The sequence below is a fragment of the Elephas maximus genome, chromosome 22 (genome assembly GCF_024166365.1).
Source record: "Elephas maximus indicus isolate mEleMax1 chromosome 22, mEleMax1 primary haplotype, whole genome shotgun sequence".
Classification (NCBI taxonomy): domain Eukaryota; kingdom Metazoa; phylum Chordata; class Mammalia; order Proboscidea; family Elephantidae; genus Elephas; species Elephas maximus.
Window position 1 is genome coordinate 21,703,240 of NC_064840.1, and position 13,814 is coordinate 21,717,053.

At 48.7% G+C, this 13,814-nt stretch overlaps 1 protein-coding gene across 5 annotated transcripts in view; it reads right to left on the reverse strand.

Annotated features, from left to right (window-relative positions):
- Positions 1-12,117, reverse strand: part of MED15 (mediator complex subunit 15) — a 74,001-nt gene extending 61,884 nt beyond the window's left edge. For all 5 annotated transcript variants that reach the window (XM_049865374.1, XM_049865375.1, XM_049865373.1 and 2 more), the window contains exon 1: positions 11,951-12,117. In XM_049865374.1, the coding sequence (XP_049721331.1) occupies positions 11,951-12,018 (68 nt within the window). In that variant the 5' untranslated portion in view covers positions 12,019-12,117. The remainder of the gene's footprint in view (positions 1-11,950) is intronic.
- Positions 12,118-13,814: the final 1,697 nt, after the last annotated feature.

The window sequence follows — 13,814 nt, forward strand, 5'->3', positions numbered from 1 at the left end:
GCGACACCACAGCTACCCAGACAGAGCATAACTCTCTGGAAGAGTCCCATATGTCAAAACACCTGCTGGGTGTGGTCTGCACATTCCCCGAACCTGGGCTGTGGGCAGAGAGCTGCTGGGTTCCAGATTCCAGCCAGAGCCCCCACAGAGTGACAGTGAAAAACACTGAATGCCAAACTGAACTCACAGAGCCTAATCTGACTTAAAAAATGCATGTGTGTGTAAATGTACATATATGGGTATGTGTGCACACAGATGTTGTTGTTGTTATGTGCCGTCGAGGTGTTTCCAACTCACAGCAACCACACATACAACAGAATGAAACACTGCCTGGTCCTGTGCCATCCTCACAATCGTTGCTATGTTTGAGCCCATCGCTGCAGACACCGTGTCAATCCATTTTGTTGAAGGTTTTCCTCTTGTGCACCGACCCTCTAATTTACCAAGTATGATGCCCTTCTCCAGGGACTGGTAACTCCTGATAACATGTCCAAAGTATGTGAGACAAAGTCTCGCCATCCTTGCTTTCAAGATGCATTCCAGCTGTACTTCCAAGACAGGTTTGTTTGTCTGGCAGTCCATGGTAAACTCAATATTCTTAACCAACATCATAATTCAAAGGCATCAATTCTTCTCCGGTCTTCCTTATTCTTATTCGCTGTCCAGTTTTCACATGCAAAATGAGGTGACTGAAGATACCATGGCTTGGGTCAGGCACACCTTAGTCCTTAAAGTGACATCTTTGCTTTGTAATACTTTAAGGAGGTCTTTTGCAGCCGATATGTCTGATGCAATATGTTGTCTGATTTCTTGACTGCTGCATCCACGGGGCATAACTGCAGATCTAAGTCATTGACAGCTTCAGTCTCTTCACCATTTATCATGATCTTGTTTACTGGTCCAGTTGTGAGGATTTTTATTTTATGTTAAGGTGTTATCCATACTGAAGGCTGTAGTCTTTGATTTTCATCAGTAAGTGCTTCAAGTCTTCCTTGCTTTCAGCAAGCAATGTTATGTCATCTGCATACTGCAGGTTGTTAATGAGTCTTCCTCAATCCTGATGCCACATTCTTCTTCATATAGTCCAGCTTCTCGGATTATTTGCTCAGCGTACAGGCTGAATAAGTATGGTGAAAGGATACAACCCTCATGCACACCGGTCCTGACTTTAAACCATGTAGCATCCTCTTGTTCTGTTCCAACGACTGCCTCCTGGTCTATGTAGAGGTTTCACATGAGCACAATTAAAAAAACAAATAAAAACAAACCCAAAATTTTAAAAAAAAAAAAAAATTTTGAAATTGGAAGTTAATTTACAAACCTAAAAAAAAAAAAAAAACAAACCCATTGCCAATGAGTTGATTCTGACTCACAGCGACCTACAAGATAGGGAAGAAATGCCCCATAGGGTTTCCAAAGAGCACGGCTGGTGGATTTGAACTGCTGACCTTTTGGTTAGCAGCGTAGCTCTTAACCACTATACCACCAGGGTTTCTGAGCACAATTAAGTGTTCTGGAATTCCCATTCTTCACAGTGTTATCCATAATTTGTTACGATCCACACAGTCCAATGCACAGTCAATAAAACACAGGTAAACATCCTTCTGGTATTCTCTGCTTCCAGCCATGAGCCATCTGACATCAGCAATGATATCTCTCGTTTCACATCCTCTTCTGAAATTGGCCTGAACTGTGGCAGTTCCCTGTCAATGTACTGCTGCAACGGCCTTTGAATGATTTTCAGCATAGTTTTACTTGTGTGTGATATTAATGATACTGTTTGATAATTTCTGCATTCTGTTGGATTACTTTCTTTGGAATGGGCACAAATATGGATCTCTTCCAGTTGGTTGGCCAGCCAGCTGCCCTCCAAATTTCATGTACAAAGCTGTGCACGCATATACTTTTTTTTTTTTAAATAAATTATACATATATATTTGAAATACATATGTATAAAGTTACTCACAGAACAGGACTGGTGGAACTACATCAAGGTGTCAGTACTGACAACCTCTGAACAGAGAGACTGGGGAAAACACCTTCCTGTTTTTAAATTCTCTACGATGTCATCTGGAAAGGAATAAAGCACTACACCCACAAGGACTGAACACACTGACCAAAACAGGCACTGGAGACGGGGCAGAGGTGGCTGTGACTTTGTTGAGTAACTTCTTAGGAGCTGATGACCTGGCACTGCTGTGCCTGCATCCTCATCCTGAGGTTCTCCACATCTGCTCTGCCCCCCTCACTCATAGAAATGGGGAACCGGGGCTGCACCCCAGCCCAGAGGCCCCACGGGTGCATCACTGGGATGGCCCACCCACCTCACTCCTGCTGCTGATGCCTCTTCCAGATTTGCTTCCCACAGCACTTCTCCTTGGATGGTTTGACACGCCCACCAACTCCAGCCCCCACTTTGTTATTTGCAGTAGGCAAAAAGTGGAAACAACCCAAAGTGTCCACCCACAGATGAATGGATAAACAAAACATAGTATATCCTATACAACGGAACGTTAGTCAGTCATAGAAAAGAATGAAGTTCTGATACATGCTACACGCACAGTCACCAGATGCCCCAGCTGCTTTCCTTACATGCCCTCTCCCACCTAAATCACCCTTTCCACTCTGTCACTGGACCCAGTGAGTCTCAACTGTGGGAGTGCACTCAAAATCACCAAGTGTGCTTGTTAGAAATGCAGGCTCCTTTGCAACACCTAGTGTGGGCACGGATGTCTAGCAAGTGGAACTCTCCTACTTTGCTAGTGGGAGTATACATGGGTGCCACCGCTTAGGAAAACTGGCAGAATCTGCAAAGCTGAACTCCATGCCCCCTGGCCCACCATCCCACTCCACTCCTGGGTGCCCACTCCAGAGACGAAGTACGTGTACCCCCCCCCAGAAGACACTACCAAAACCACTGCTAGCAGCTGTATTCGTAGAGCCAACTGGAACAAACCCAGGTGTCCACTGAGCATTGAACAGAACAGTAACGTGTGGCAGAGTCACACCATGGTGTAACACACAGTATACGTAACAACACCTGGCGCCCACAAGGGTGAACTTCACAGACACGAAGCTGAACGAAGGCACCAGGCACAAGGCTGCAGTGTGGGATTCCAATGATAGGGAGTTCAAAATTGTTAACCGTCTCTACATGTGCTGTGTCGTTTACCGTACTAGGTTTGTTATACTTCAGTATAAATATAAACACCCCATGGAGGAAACAGTGAGAAGGCCAGACCATCTTCCTCAATCATCCTCTCTGGAGAGAAGGACTGACAGACAGGAAGTTGCATTGGGAAGCAGGGAGAGCAGGACAGAGGGCACTGGGAACATGATGTCAGCCCTGTCTTTAACACTGCCTCCCCATCTACTGCTGCCCCAGGAGCACAAAGTTAGACCTGCAACCAGGCCACACCTCATCCTGTTCCCTTCCGGCACCCACTGCTCCAGCAGATTCCCAGGCAGAGAACTAGACAGGCTGAGGGGTCAAGGCCAATGCGGAATGAAGTTCTAAAGGATGAGGCCTCTCAGGAGCAGGACAGCAACCGGCTGCTGCCCATCAAGCCCGATGGTAACTCAGTAGATGAGAACCAGCATAAAGCTGATTCCCAGAAGGTGGAGATCAATCATATACCCGCTTTCCCACTTCGCCATCATTTCCAACACCAGCCACCAACGTGGCACATTCTCTCTGTCCCTAGCCACCTGGGACTAGATTAGACCTTACAAGTCAAGGGGACACTGTGCTTGGGTTTGTTAATTCACTAGAACTCACAGGAGATATTGTACGTACAGCTGCCAGTTTCACTATAGGAAAATGGTATAAATCAGGAGATCATCATAGGGATGAGATGCACCGGCGAGGTCTGGGAAGTTCCCAGTGTGGAGCTGCTGCTTCAGAGAGGACATCCTTCCTTTGCTGATCAGGAACCTCTCTGAGCCTTAGGGTTCCAGGCTTTTATCAGCCAGTCCTGCGTGGTTGGCTAAATCATGCCTCCTGAGCTAGCTGCTATTGGTCTGGCCAGCCCCCACCTGCCAGCACAAACCCTCAGGTGTGGTTTGGAAGTCCCAGACCAAGGCAGCCCAACTGACTCCAAGGGTTATTTCTCTAGAGCCAAGGACAAAGGCCGGCTTCCTTGGGGTAAAAAGAGGTCCTTTACCCCACAATGCACATAGCCGTAAGTGGGCCAGTGTCAGCAAGCTGGGACCCCGGGGAGGGCATGTTGAGTGCTCTGGGTGCTCCTTGCAACTTCTCTGCACATGCAAAACATTCTCAATATGAAAAAGCTCAGAAAAAGAAGTGATTCAGCGTTTAAGAACCACCACCAGAGAAAGCCCTGCTAGGCTGTGAGCAGAGAAGCAACTGCCACTTTCTAGCATCCTATGTGTGATTGTTAAGCACCTCATCTGTGCCAGAGAGCTGTGCTGGGAGCTAAACAAGACGCAGAGGTCTAAGGCCAGGTCCCACACTCAAGGAATTTATAATACTATTGGCGAGGCCATTACTTCTCAGTTAAAGATTAAAGGGTGGTTTGCTGTGGTGATTCAGCAAGCATTTATTTGCAACATGCAAAGTAACTATAAGCAACAGTGGCCTCTTCCTCTATGCCTCAGTTTTCTCATCTTAAAAATGGGCGTAATAACACACCCACTGACAGGCAAAGGTGATGAGTGAACACATGTCAACTCCCATGACAGGTCCTGGCACAAGCACACGCTCACACATTAGCACTGCTGTGCTGCAACTAGAAGCCCCAGATTCCGGAGCAGATGGCTGGGGTTCACATCCCCTCAGGTCACTGTCACTGCTGGTCTGCAGGGAGCAGGCCGTGGCTTAATACTTGGAAGTCAGTGGCTCAACAAACACTTCCTGGCTGCCCAGCAGGGGCAGGCACCACTGTGGGCACCGGGGACATGGCAGCAAGCAGACAAGACGAGCTCTGGTCTCAAGGAGCAGGCGTGCTAGCTTTAGGTTACACAGAAACCCCTGGCTCAGTGTGGCAATCAGCAGGCTGAAGACGGCAGTGGGGCTCAGCAGCTTCCCGGCTGGAAACTGAGGGCACAAACAGCACCAGAAGAGCAGGGGATTCACAATTTATCACAGAAAACGCCCGGCCAGGAGCCTAGCACTATGTGAGCACTCCCTATCTCTCATCACCCACTATCCTCGCCAATAACAAAGGAGAGGGGTCATGAGAATGAAACTGGTGAGGACTCACTGACCTCTGTCAGCCTGCGGGAGGGACCATGACACATGGGCAGCATGCAGACCTGCAGGTTTAAAGACACCTCCCGCCTTTCAGATCCTTGGAAGTTCTGTGTTTTTGTTTCTTTGTGTTTGTTTTGTTCTATTTTGTTTCTGGCTAAAGGGCACTCTCCTTGCTCCTTCCAGACCAGGCTGAACTCTCTACCTCTCTTACTTCCCTACAGGGAATGAGTCTTAACCAGAAGAGGGACTGGCCAGTCCTCCACAGGTGACTTCCCTCCAAGCTCCCCACTGAGCTCCTCCTACGGGCAGGGGTGCCTTTCCCCACCTGGGTCCCCCCTCCCCCGTCTTCCATTCAGTCCAATAAACCTGCTGCCGTTGAGTCGATTCCGACTCATAGTGACTATAGGACAGGATAAAACTGCCCCGTACAGTTTCCAAGGAGTGCCTGGTGGATTTGAACTGCCGACCTTTTGGTTAGCAGCTGTAGCTCTTAACCGCTATGCCACCAGGGTTTCTACTCAATCCAACAGACATTTTATTTCATGCTCCTACGTGCAATATTTTGTACCGTGGAGCAGGAGGGATAAAAGCCTCAAGAATAAGGTGGCAGAAAAGTTAAAAAGAACTGCCAAGGAACAATCGACAAAGTGTTCCACTGATTAAAAATGTTACACGAACCTATTTTATGTCAGGCGCAGCGCTCATCAGTAATGACTCAGGCATGTTCCTGGGAGATGCAGACCAGTGGGCGTGCTCAACAGGGATAATCCAACAATCCCACAAGGAGACAGGCCCAGGGGCTCTCAGGGAGCCTTCTCCTGGGGTCTCTGTAGGAGAGTGGGGGCTCAATGACGGGCCAATCGGTACCTACCAACTGTCTCACTACTGACCCCCACCCCAGCTCCTTTAGGTCTGTCCCAAGGTCATTAATTCCCCACCCAGGCCTACAGGCATCATCCCCACCAGCCAAGGCTACAAGATCTCCTACTCCGTCAAGGAGCACAGGGAGGAGGCATCAGGTGTGTGCAGTCTCCTCATTTCCCTCCCACCATCCCCCTGACACAGACCAGACTCCTGCCATTTCCTAGATGAGGGGTTAAGTGTCCTGCCGGTAGTCACTCAGCTAACACGTGGCGAAAGCAGTTCCAGAGCTTTACACTACACATTAGCTCAGGCCACTGTGCCACGAGGGGGTCGCTGGCACAGACCCCCGGGGAAAACACTTCCTGTTGCATTCTTCACCAGGTGCTTCACATGTCAGGTCCCCTGTTGCAAGGCCTGAGGTCTGACGAAGGAACTCAAAAGGGCTGAGGGAAGGCCTATCAGAGGGAGGACCTAGCTAGGCAGGGAAGGACCCTCTGACTGACTGATACATAAGCTGACAGCAAAACAAAAAGAGAAGGAGCTGGTTGTATAAATAGTAGGGGGAGTCTACTCATTTTTTAACACCTTAAATACTCGACCAAAAAAAAAAAAATGTTTAAAAAGAGAGCAATCCAGACAGAGGGGCCAAGAGATACCCTCAAAATTGCTTGAAATGTTCAAGAAGCCGAGAGGCCAGAGAGGCTAGGCCAGGCTACGGAGAGGGCCTGGGAGGGTGGGCACTGGAGCTGCAGTCTGAGTGCTGATGGGCTGCAGCAGGGCAGCTGTGGACGCCCATCATGCCGGCTGCTGGAGCGGGGGAAGGCTGGGATGTGGAGGGGAGGCCACTACCCAGGACAGGTGGGAGGAGGGAGAGACAGTGCAGGACTAAGAGGCAGGACTAGAGTCCCACAAGGGCTAATCCTGGCTCTACTAACCAGCTCCATCACGAACGTGCTTCTTCTCAGTGGGGTGGCCTATGCTCCGAGCCACTGGCCTTTAGGCGCCTGATACACACTCAAGACCTGGGCGAAGAGAGTGAACTGTCAGGTGCCCCCTCACCAGGAGCACCCCAGTTCTTCTTTGCCACACTTCCTTTGTTTCCTCACTCAACTACAAATTCCACCCAAACCCACTGCCATCAAGTCAATTCTTTTTATTTTATATTGTGCTTTAAGTGAAAGTTTACAAATCAAGTCAGTCTCTCATACAAAAATTTATATATACCTTGCTATGTACTCCTAGTTGCTCTCCCCCTAATGAGACAGCACACTCCTTCTCTCCACCCTGTATTCCCCATGTCCACTCATCCAGCTTCTGTCCCTCTCTGCCTTCTCATCTCCCCTCCAGACAGGAGCTGCCCACATAATCTCATGTGTCTACTTGAGCCAAGAAGCTCACTCCGTTGAGTCAATTATGACTCATAGCAACACTACACGACAGAATATAACTGCCCCTTATGGTTTCCAAGGCTGTAATCTTAAAAAAAAAAAAAAGTTTTATTGTGCTTTAGGTGAAAGCTTACAGCTCAAGTTAGTTTCTCAATCCAGTCTGTATTCTTTTACGGAAGCAGCTTACCACATCTTTCTCCCTCAGAGTGGCTGGTGGGTGTGAACCGCTGACCTTTCGGTTAGCGGCCAAATGCTTAACTCCTCCTTAACTATAAACTAAAAAAAAAAATAAACTACTCAGGTTCAAAACATTTCCCAAAATGGCTGACTTTAAGCAACAGCACAAACACCACAGGAAGTTAGAATCAAAGGTGTGTCAACTATCCTAAGGCAAATTCTCCTTCTAACCCTATGAACACAATAAATCAAGCCATCGAGAACTACAATTTTCTTTTAAAGTGAGATATGGAGAGGAAACAGATACATCTGAGAACTGAGAACACCAAAACCAAGCTAGGAAGACAACTTTTAAAACCATGTTAGGCGAAAGGAACCCGCCCCCAAATATCCATGCCCTAATCTCTGGAGGAATCCCTCGGTGGTGCAAACAGTTAATGCGCTCAGCTTCTAAGCGAAAGGTTGGAAGTTTGAGTCTACCCAGAGGTAGCTTGGAAGAAAGTCCTGGAGATCTACCGCCCCAAAATCAGCCATTAAAACCCCTATGGAGTCCCCCCACCCCAGCTTTGCACTCTCTAAATCCCACTGTCCTGAGTTAGCTGCTACAAATAAAAAATTTACTGTTAACATCTACCACGGTCTCTACCAGACTGAGTCCAGTACAACGAGATGGTGCCCAGCTACCACCACTGAGTGCCCCGACAGGGAGCACAACAGAGGGTCCCGGACAGAGCTAGAGAAAAATGTAGAACAAAATTCTAACTCACAAAAAAGGACCAGACTTGCTCGCCTGAGAGACAGTAGAAACCCAAGAGTATGGCCGCTGGACACCCTTTTAGCTCCATAATGAAGTCACTCTTGAGGTTCACCCTTCAGCCAAAGACTAGACTTAGACAAGCGCATAAAATAAAACGAGACTAAAGGGGCTCAAGAGCCCAGGGGCGAGGACTAGGAGGCCAGAAGGGATAGGAAGGCTGGTAATAGAAAATCTAAGGTCAAAAAGGGAGAGTGTTGACATGTTGTGGGGTTGTTAACCAACTCATAAAATATGTGTACTGTTTAATGAGAAACTACTTTGTTCTGTAAACCTTCATCTAAAGTACAATAAAAAAAAAAAATTAGTGTTAAATAAATGAAAAAAAAAATCCTATGAAGCACAGTTTTACTCTGACACACGTGGGGTCGCCATGAGTCAGAATCGACTGCACAGCAACTGGTTTTAGTCCTCGGAACCTCTGAATAGGCTACTTTATACGGCAAAAAAGACTGCAGATGTGACTAAGACTGCAGACTTTGACAGGGAGACTATCCCGGCTGTGCTGAGGGGGCCCAGCCTGATCTGAGTCCTTAGACACAGAATTTTCTCTGGCTGGAGTTGGAGACATGCAGCAGCTCAGTCAGATTCTAAGCCTGAGAGGAACTCTACCCGCCCTCCTGGAGGGGCCCCTAGAAAGCAGGAAAGAGAACGCAGGCAGCCTCTAGGAAGGAAATGACCCCCGGCTAGCAGCCAGCCAGGAAAGAGGATCTCAGTCCTACAACGGCGAGGAGCTGACCTTGGCCAACATCCTGAAGGAGCGTGGAAGCAGACCTTCCCCAGAGCCTCCACAAGGGAAAGCTGTGCGCCACACCTCGATGTGGGCCATCTAAAACCTTAAGCAGAGGACTCAGCTGAGCCTACCTGGAACTCTGACCTACAGAAACTATCAGATAAGAAATCTGTGTTGTTTTAAACCTGCAAGTTTATGGCAATTTGCTACAGCACCAATGTTGTTGTTGTCGTTGTTAGGTGCTGTCAACTTGGTTCCGACTCACAGCAACCCTATATACAACAGAACGACCTTGCAAAAAAACAGAAAGAGCCCAGTTTCCCTGGAAGCAAAACAAAGCTGAATTATGAATTATCTAGACAGCCTCAACATCCAGCAACTCTTCACCCTCCTAGCCCTCTGACCCTCCCCCACCCTCTCTTTGACGACAACTCCTCTTTCCTGTCTTTAAATTCTAGGCTTCCCCAAAGAGGAATCCTTGCCCCAGCTGCTTCTCTTGCAGAAGACAAAGTTTCACCCATAGACAACTTCCCAATCTACAAATGCTACTTTGAGTGTGGAGTCTCTGGGTGGTACAAAAAGGTTAAGCATGTGGCTGCTAACCAAAAGGTTGGTGGTTCAAGTCCACCCAGATGCACCTTGGAAGAAAGGTCTGGAGATCTACATCTGCAAAACCAGCCACTGAAAACCCTATAAAACACAGTTCTACTCTGACATTTACATGGGGGTGGAATGAGTTGGTGTCAACTCACTGAGAGCAGCAAAACACTGTTCACTGTTTCTGCAAGGCCTGCAGAACTGTCGGAGGCTGTTCCATGGCAATGCCCACATGGTCCATGCTCCTTCCACTGCACCAAGACGAGTCCCAGCCTTCAACCCACTTCCTTCCTTCCCCACTGATACACAGTCCCTGCCCCCCACCCCGCCCTCCACATCCAGTTAGTCATCAAGCACTGTTAAAGCCTCCCCTCTCTGGAATCTGTCTTCCTCTTTCAGTTTCTACCACTGTAGAACGCAGGCCTTTATCACCTGCTTAGGTCATTTCATAACCTTTTCATGTATCGCATTTTACACAACACACAATGATCTAGGATTGGGAATACACGGATGAAAAAGGACAGGTTCCCAGCCCTGAGTGCCCAAAACTCCTCACGATGGCCTCCTAACTGGGTTCTCTGAGTCATCTTCTCTCTGCCCTTGATCCGCCTCCAGGTACTTGGGGGGAACTTCCCAACTCTGGTATTTCACTCAGGACTTTGAACGAGTTCATTCCAGTTCAATCCCCTGATGAAATTTTCACTTCCACCCCAGATACACTGAATCAGAACCTACATTTTAATAAGATCTCCAGGTGATTCTTATGTATACATAAGAATTTCTGTATAAGAATCACCTGGGGACCTTGTTAACTCTTAAGTATACATAAAAAATCACTTGGGGGATCTTGTTAAAATGTAGATTCTGATTCAGTATATCTGGGTGGAAAGGCAAATTCTCAGCAGGGGGTTGACCAGGAATGAACCTCTTTGAAGCCCTGGTTCCACTACCACAAAGCAGGCTGTATGCCAAATACAGACTCAACTCCTTGGCAGGACTAACATGCCAGTGCCTGCTCACCCTCATTCCATTACCCTCTCCCAACTGCAGAACTCTAAGCCTGAAGGAAAGTCCTGCATACAGTGAATGACTGTCAGGCCTGTCAGTCTAGTGCTCACTTACTCATTATCCACTCCACAGGCTGCGTTGGGCCTAACCAAGCTACTTGCCCCAGCAGTGCCCCTAGTATTTTGGAGCAATATTAAAACCAAAAAGCCCCTTGCTGTCGAGTTGATTCCAACTCATAGCGACCCTACAGGACAGAGAAGAACTGCCCCATAGAGTTTCCAAGGAGCGCCTGTTGGATCTGAACTGCCGACCCTTTGGGTAGCAGCTGTAGCACTTAACCACGACGCCACCAGGGTTTCTGCAATGGTAAGAGCGCACAGTAATTGTCCCTTTACTGGCTGTGTGTTCCCTGAGGGCAGGGGCTGTGTCTCATGCAAATCTGAGGCTAGCACAACAGCTGGTAAGCTTGATAACAGACAGTCTCACAAATGTAAGGCGCAGACGGTGTGAGGGGCTGGATTTCACTGAGAGGCGCGGCCTGGGGACTCGCAGCCCCAGCATCAAGGAGTTGCAGCGGTAGAGACCGTGCGGAGGAGGCTCTAACCTAGCTCCTCACTCCGTCCTCCAGAACCGACAGAGGCTTCCTGCCACACCTCGTCACAGGGTCCCCACCGCCCACAGCCCAAACATCCACCCTCCCAACTGCATATTTCACTCACTCTTCTCCAATGCCTCTCTCTCTCCCTGATGCGCTTTTCTAGAAGAGGAGCCACGAAGCACTGAGACCTGTGAAACCCACTACGGGCTGCCTCCTTCCCTTTTCCTATTCACCGTGAAGAAAGCGGGGGAAGGCTGCATCCAAGGCACACCAGTGACGACAAATGAGCAAGCTCAGGACGATGACTCATAGCCGGGGCTCGCTGGTTTACAGAGTTCAGCCCCAGGAAACCCCAACAAGCAGACCATGTCGGCCAAGAGTGGAGGCGGGAGCCGGCGGTGGGCCGCGCGCTGGGACCCAGGCGAGTCCTGTGCGCCTTCGGTCTCCCGGTGCCCTCGTCTCCCGCAGGTCCGGCCCGGCCTCGCCCGCCGTGCCAGGGACACCTGAGGGGGAAAGGTCCCGGATCCCGCCTCTTCCCCCACCCCTCGCCCCTACTCACATTTGACTGACCAGCTTCTGCCGGAAGGCGGCGCTCCGCCAGTCGGTCTCCTGCCCCGAAACGTCCATGCTGGACCCTCGCTCCGCTCCGCTCCGCTCCGCTCTGCTCCCCCGCTGCTGCCGCCGCCTCAATCGCAGCGCCAGGCCTAAACCCGGAAGCCGTCGGGGGTACGGCGGCCGCTCCGGAAGTAGCAGGGGAATTGTGGGAAACGGAGTCGTGCCCGGAGGCTTGTGGGGAATGGAGTCCCCGACCTCTGGCTTCGCGCTGGGCCTCCTAGGCGATTCCCGGTTGCTGGAGTCTGGAGGTCCTCTCCCAGCTGGGCTGGTGGATACGCTTCGCTTAACCATATGACCCTCCCATTCAAAGCTTGCAATTCAATGTTTTTTCGTATACTCACATGTTCATGATGTGTGCAAGCATCACTTCTCTCTTGCACATTTTTAAGTTGACATCTAAAACTTTTCTCTGAAAATTGTTGGAAGGGTGCGATTGCTGGGACATCCTATATTGTGTATGGGCTTCAGATGCCTTTTGTTAGATCCTTAGCCTTGCAGATTCCGTTCATTGATTTGTGGAAAACACCAACCTCATAACCTCATTGGCAAACCCAATCCTCACTATCAAACCCACCAGCAAATTCAGACTCCCCCAGGGCTTTTGAAAGAAAAGGGTGGACTTCACGTTCAACTTAAGTCAGCACATTAATAGGGTTCCGGAACAAGCCTCCGCCCTCTGCAGACTGATTGTATGGAAGGAGGATAGAGCAATAGACACATCGCCCAGTGTCGTCCAGTTGATTCCGACTCATAGCGACCCTATAGATAAAATTAAGTACTACTTCCTTCATTCTTTGGTCTGGAGCTCTTTTCCTTCCTTTGGGGCCCTGAGATGGTACCCAGGGCAGTGGTCTCTGCCTGGAGTCTGGATGGATGACTAGAGAAGGAGAGGTGGAGACGGGCACCAATCTCCTGGCCTCAGGGAGAGAGGGAGGCCACGGGAAGGCCGATTCTGAAACGGACCTGCACCATCCTGACACCTGAAGATGCCACGGTGGTCCCCAGTCTGAAAGCAGGGGATTTAGACCCTGAGGAGGAAATGATGGAGCAGTCCTGCATCCTACAAATCGCTATGGGGATGTCCACCCGAGGTGGGCCCAAGCTGGCCAAGTCTCCCAGCTGGTTCCTGCAGGCTGTGGTGCTGTGACTAGCTAGAACTTTTGCAAGAACATCTATTGCTGTACTTAATTGCTACAACCATCTGTCACCCATACCCTTCTGTTTCCTCAGGTCAAGGATCCCAGGCCCTGAATTAAGGTTACACAGGAATTGGTTGCAGATCAAAAGTACAGATTGTTTCATGATTTTTTAATTTATTGTGGTAATATATATAGAGAACATTTTACCATTTTAACTATTTTTGAAACCTTTTTTAATGTGTACAATTCTGTGACATTCATTATATTCACCATGTTGATTAACCATGAGAACTGTTTAAAATTTTTTCCATCACCATCAACAGAAACTAAGTGCCACCCTTAGGCCATGACTCTCCCTTTCCTGTCCCTCCTGCCACTGGTTACCATTAATAAACTTTGGTCTGTATGTATTTACCTATTCTAGATATTTCATATATGTGGGATCATACAAGATTTGTCCTTTTGTGTCTGCCTTATTTCACTCAGCATAATGTTTTCAAGGTTCACCATGTTGTAGCATGAATCAGGACTTCATTTGTCTTTCTGGCTGAATAATATTCCATTGTTTATCCATTCATCTCTTAGTGGACATTGGGTTGACTCTACCTTTTGACTATTGTGAATAGTGTTGCAATGAACAGTGGTGTATAAATATCTGTTTAGGTCCCT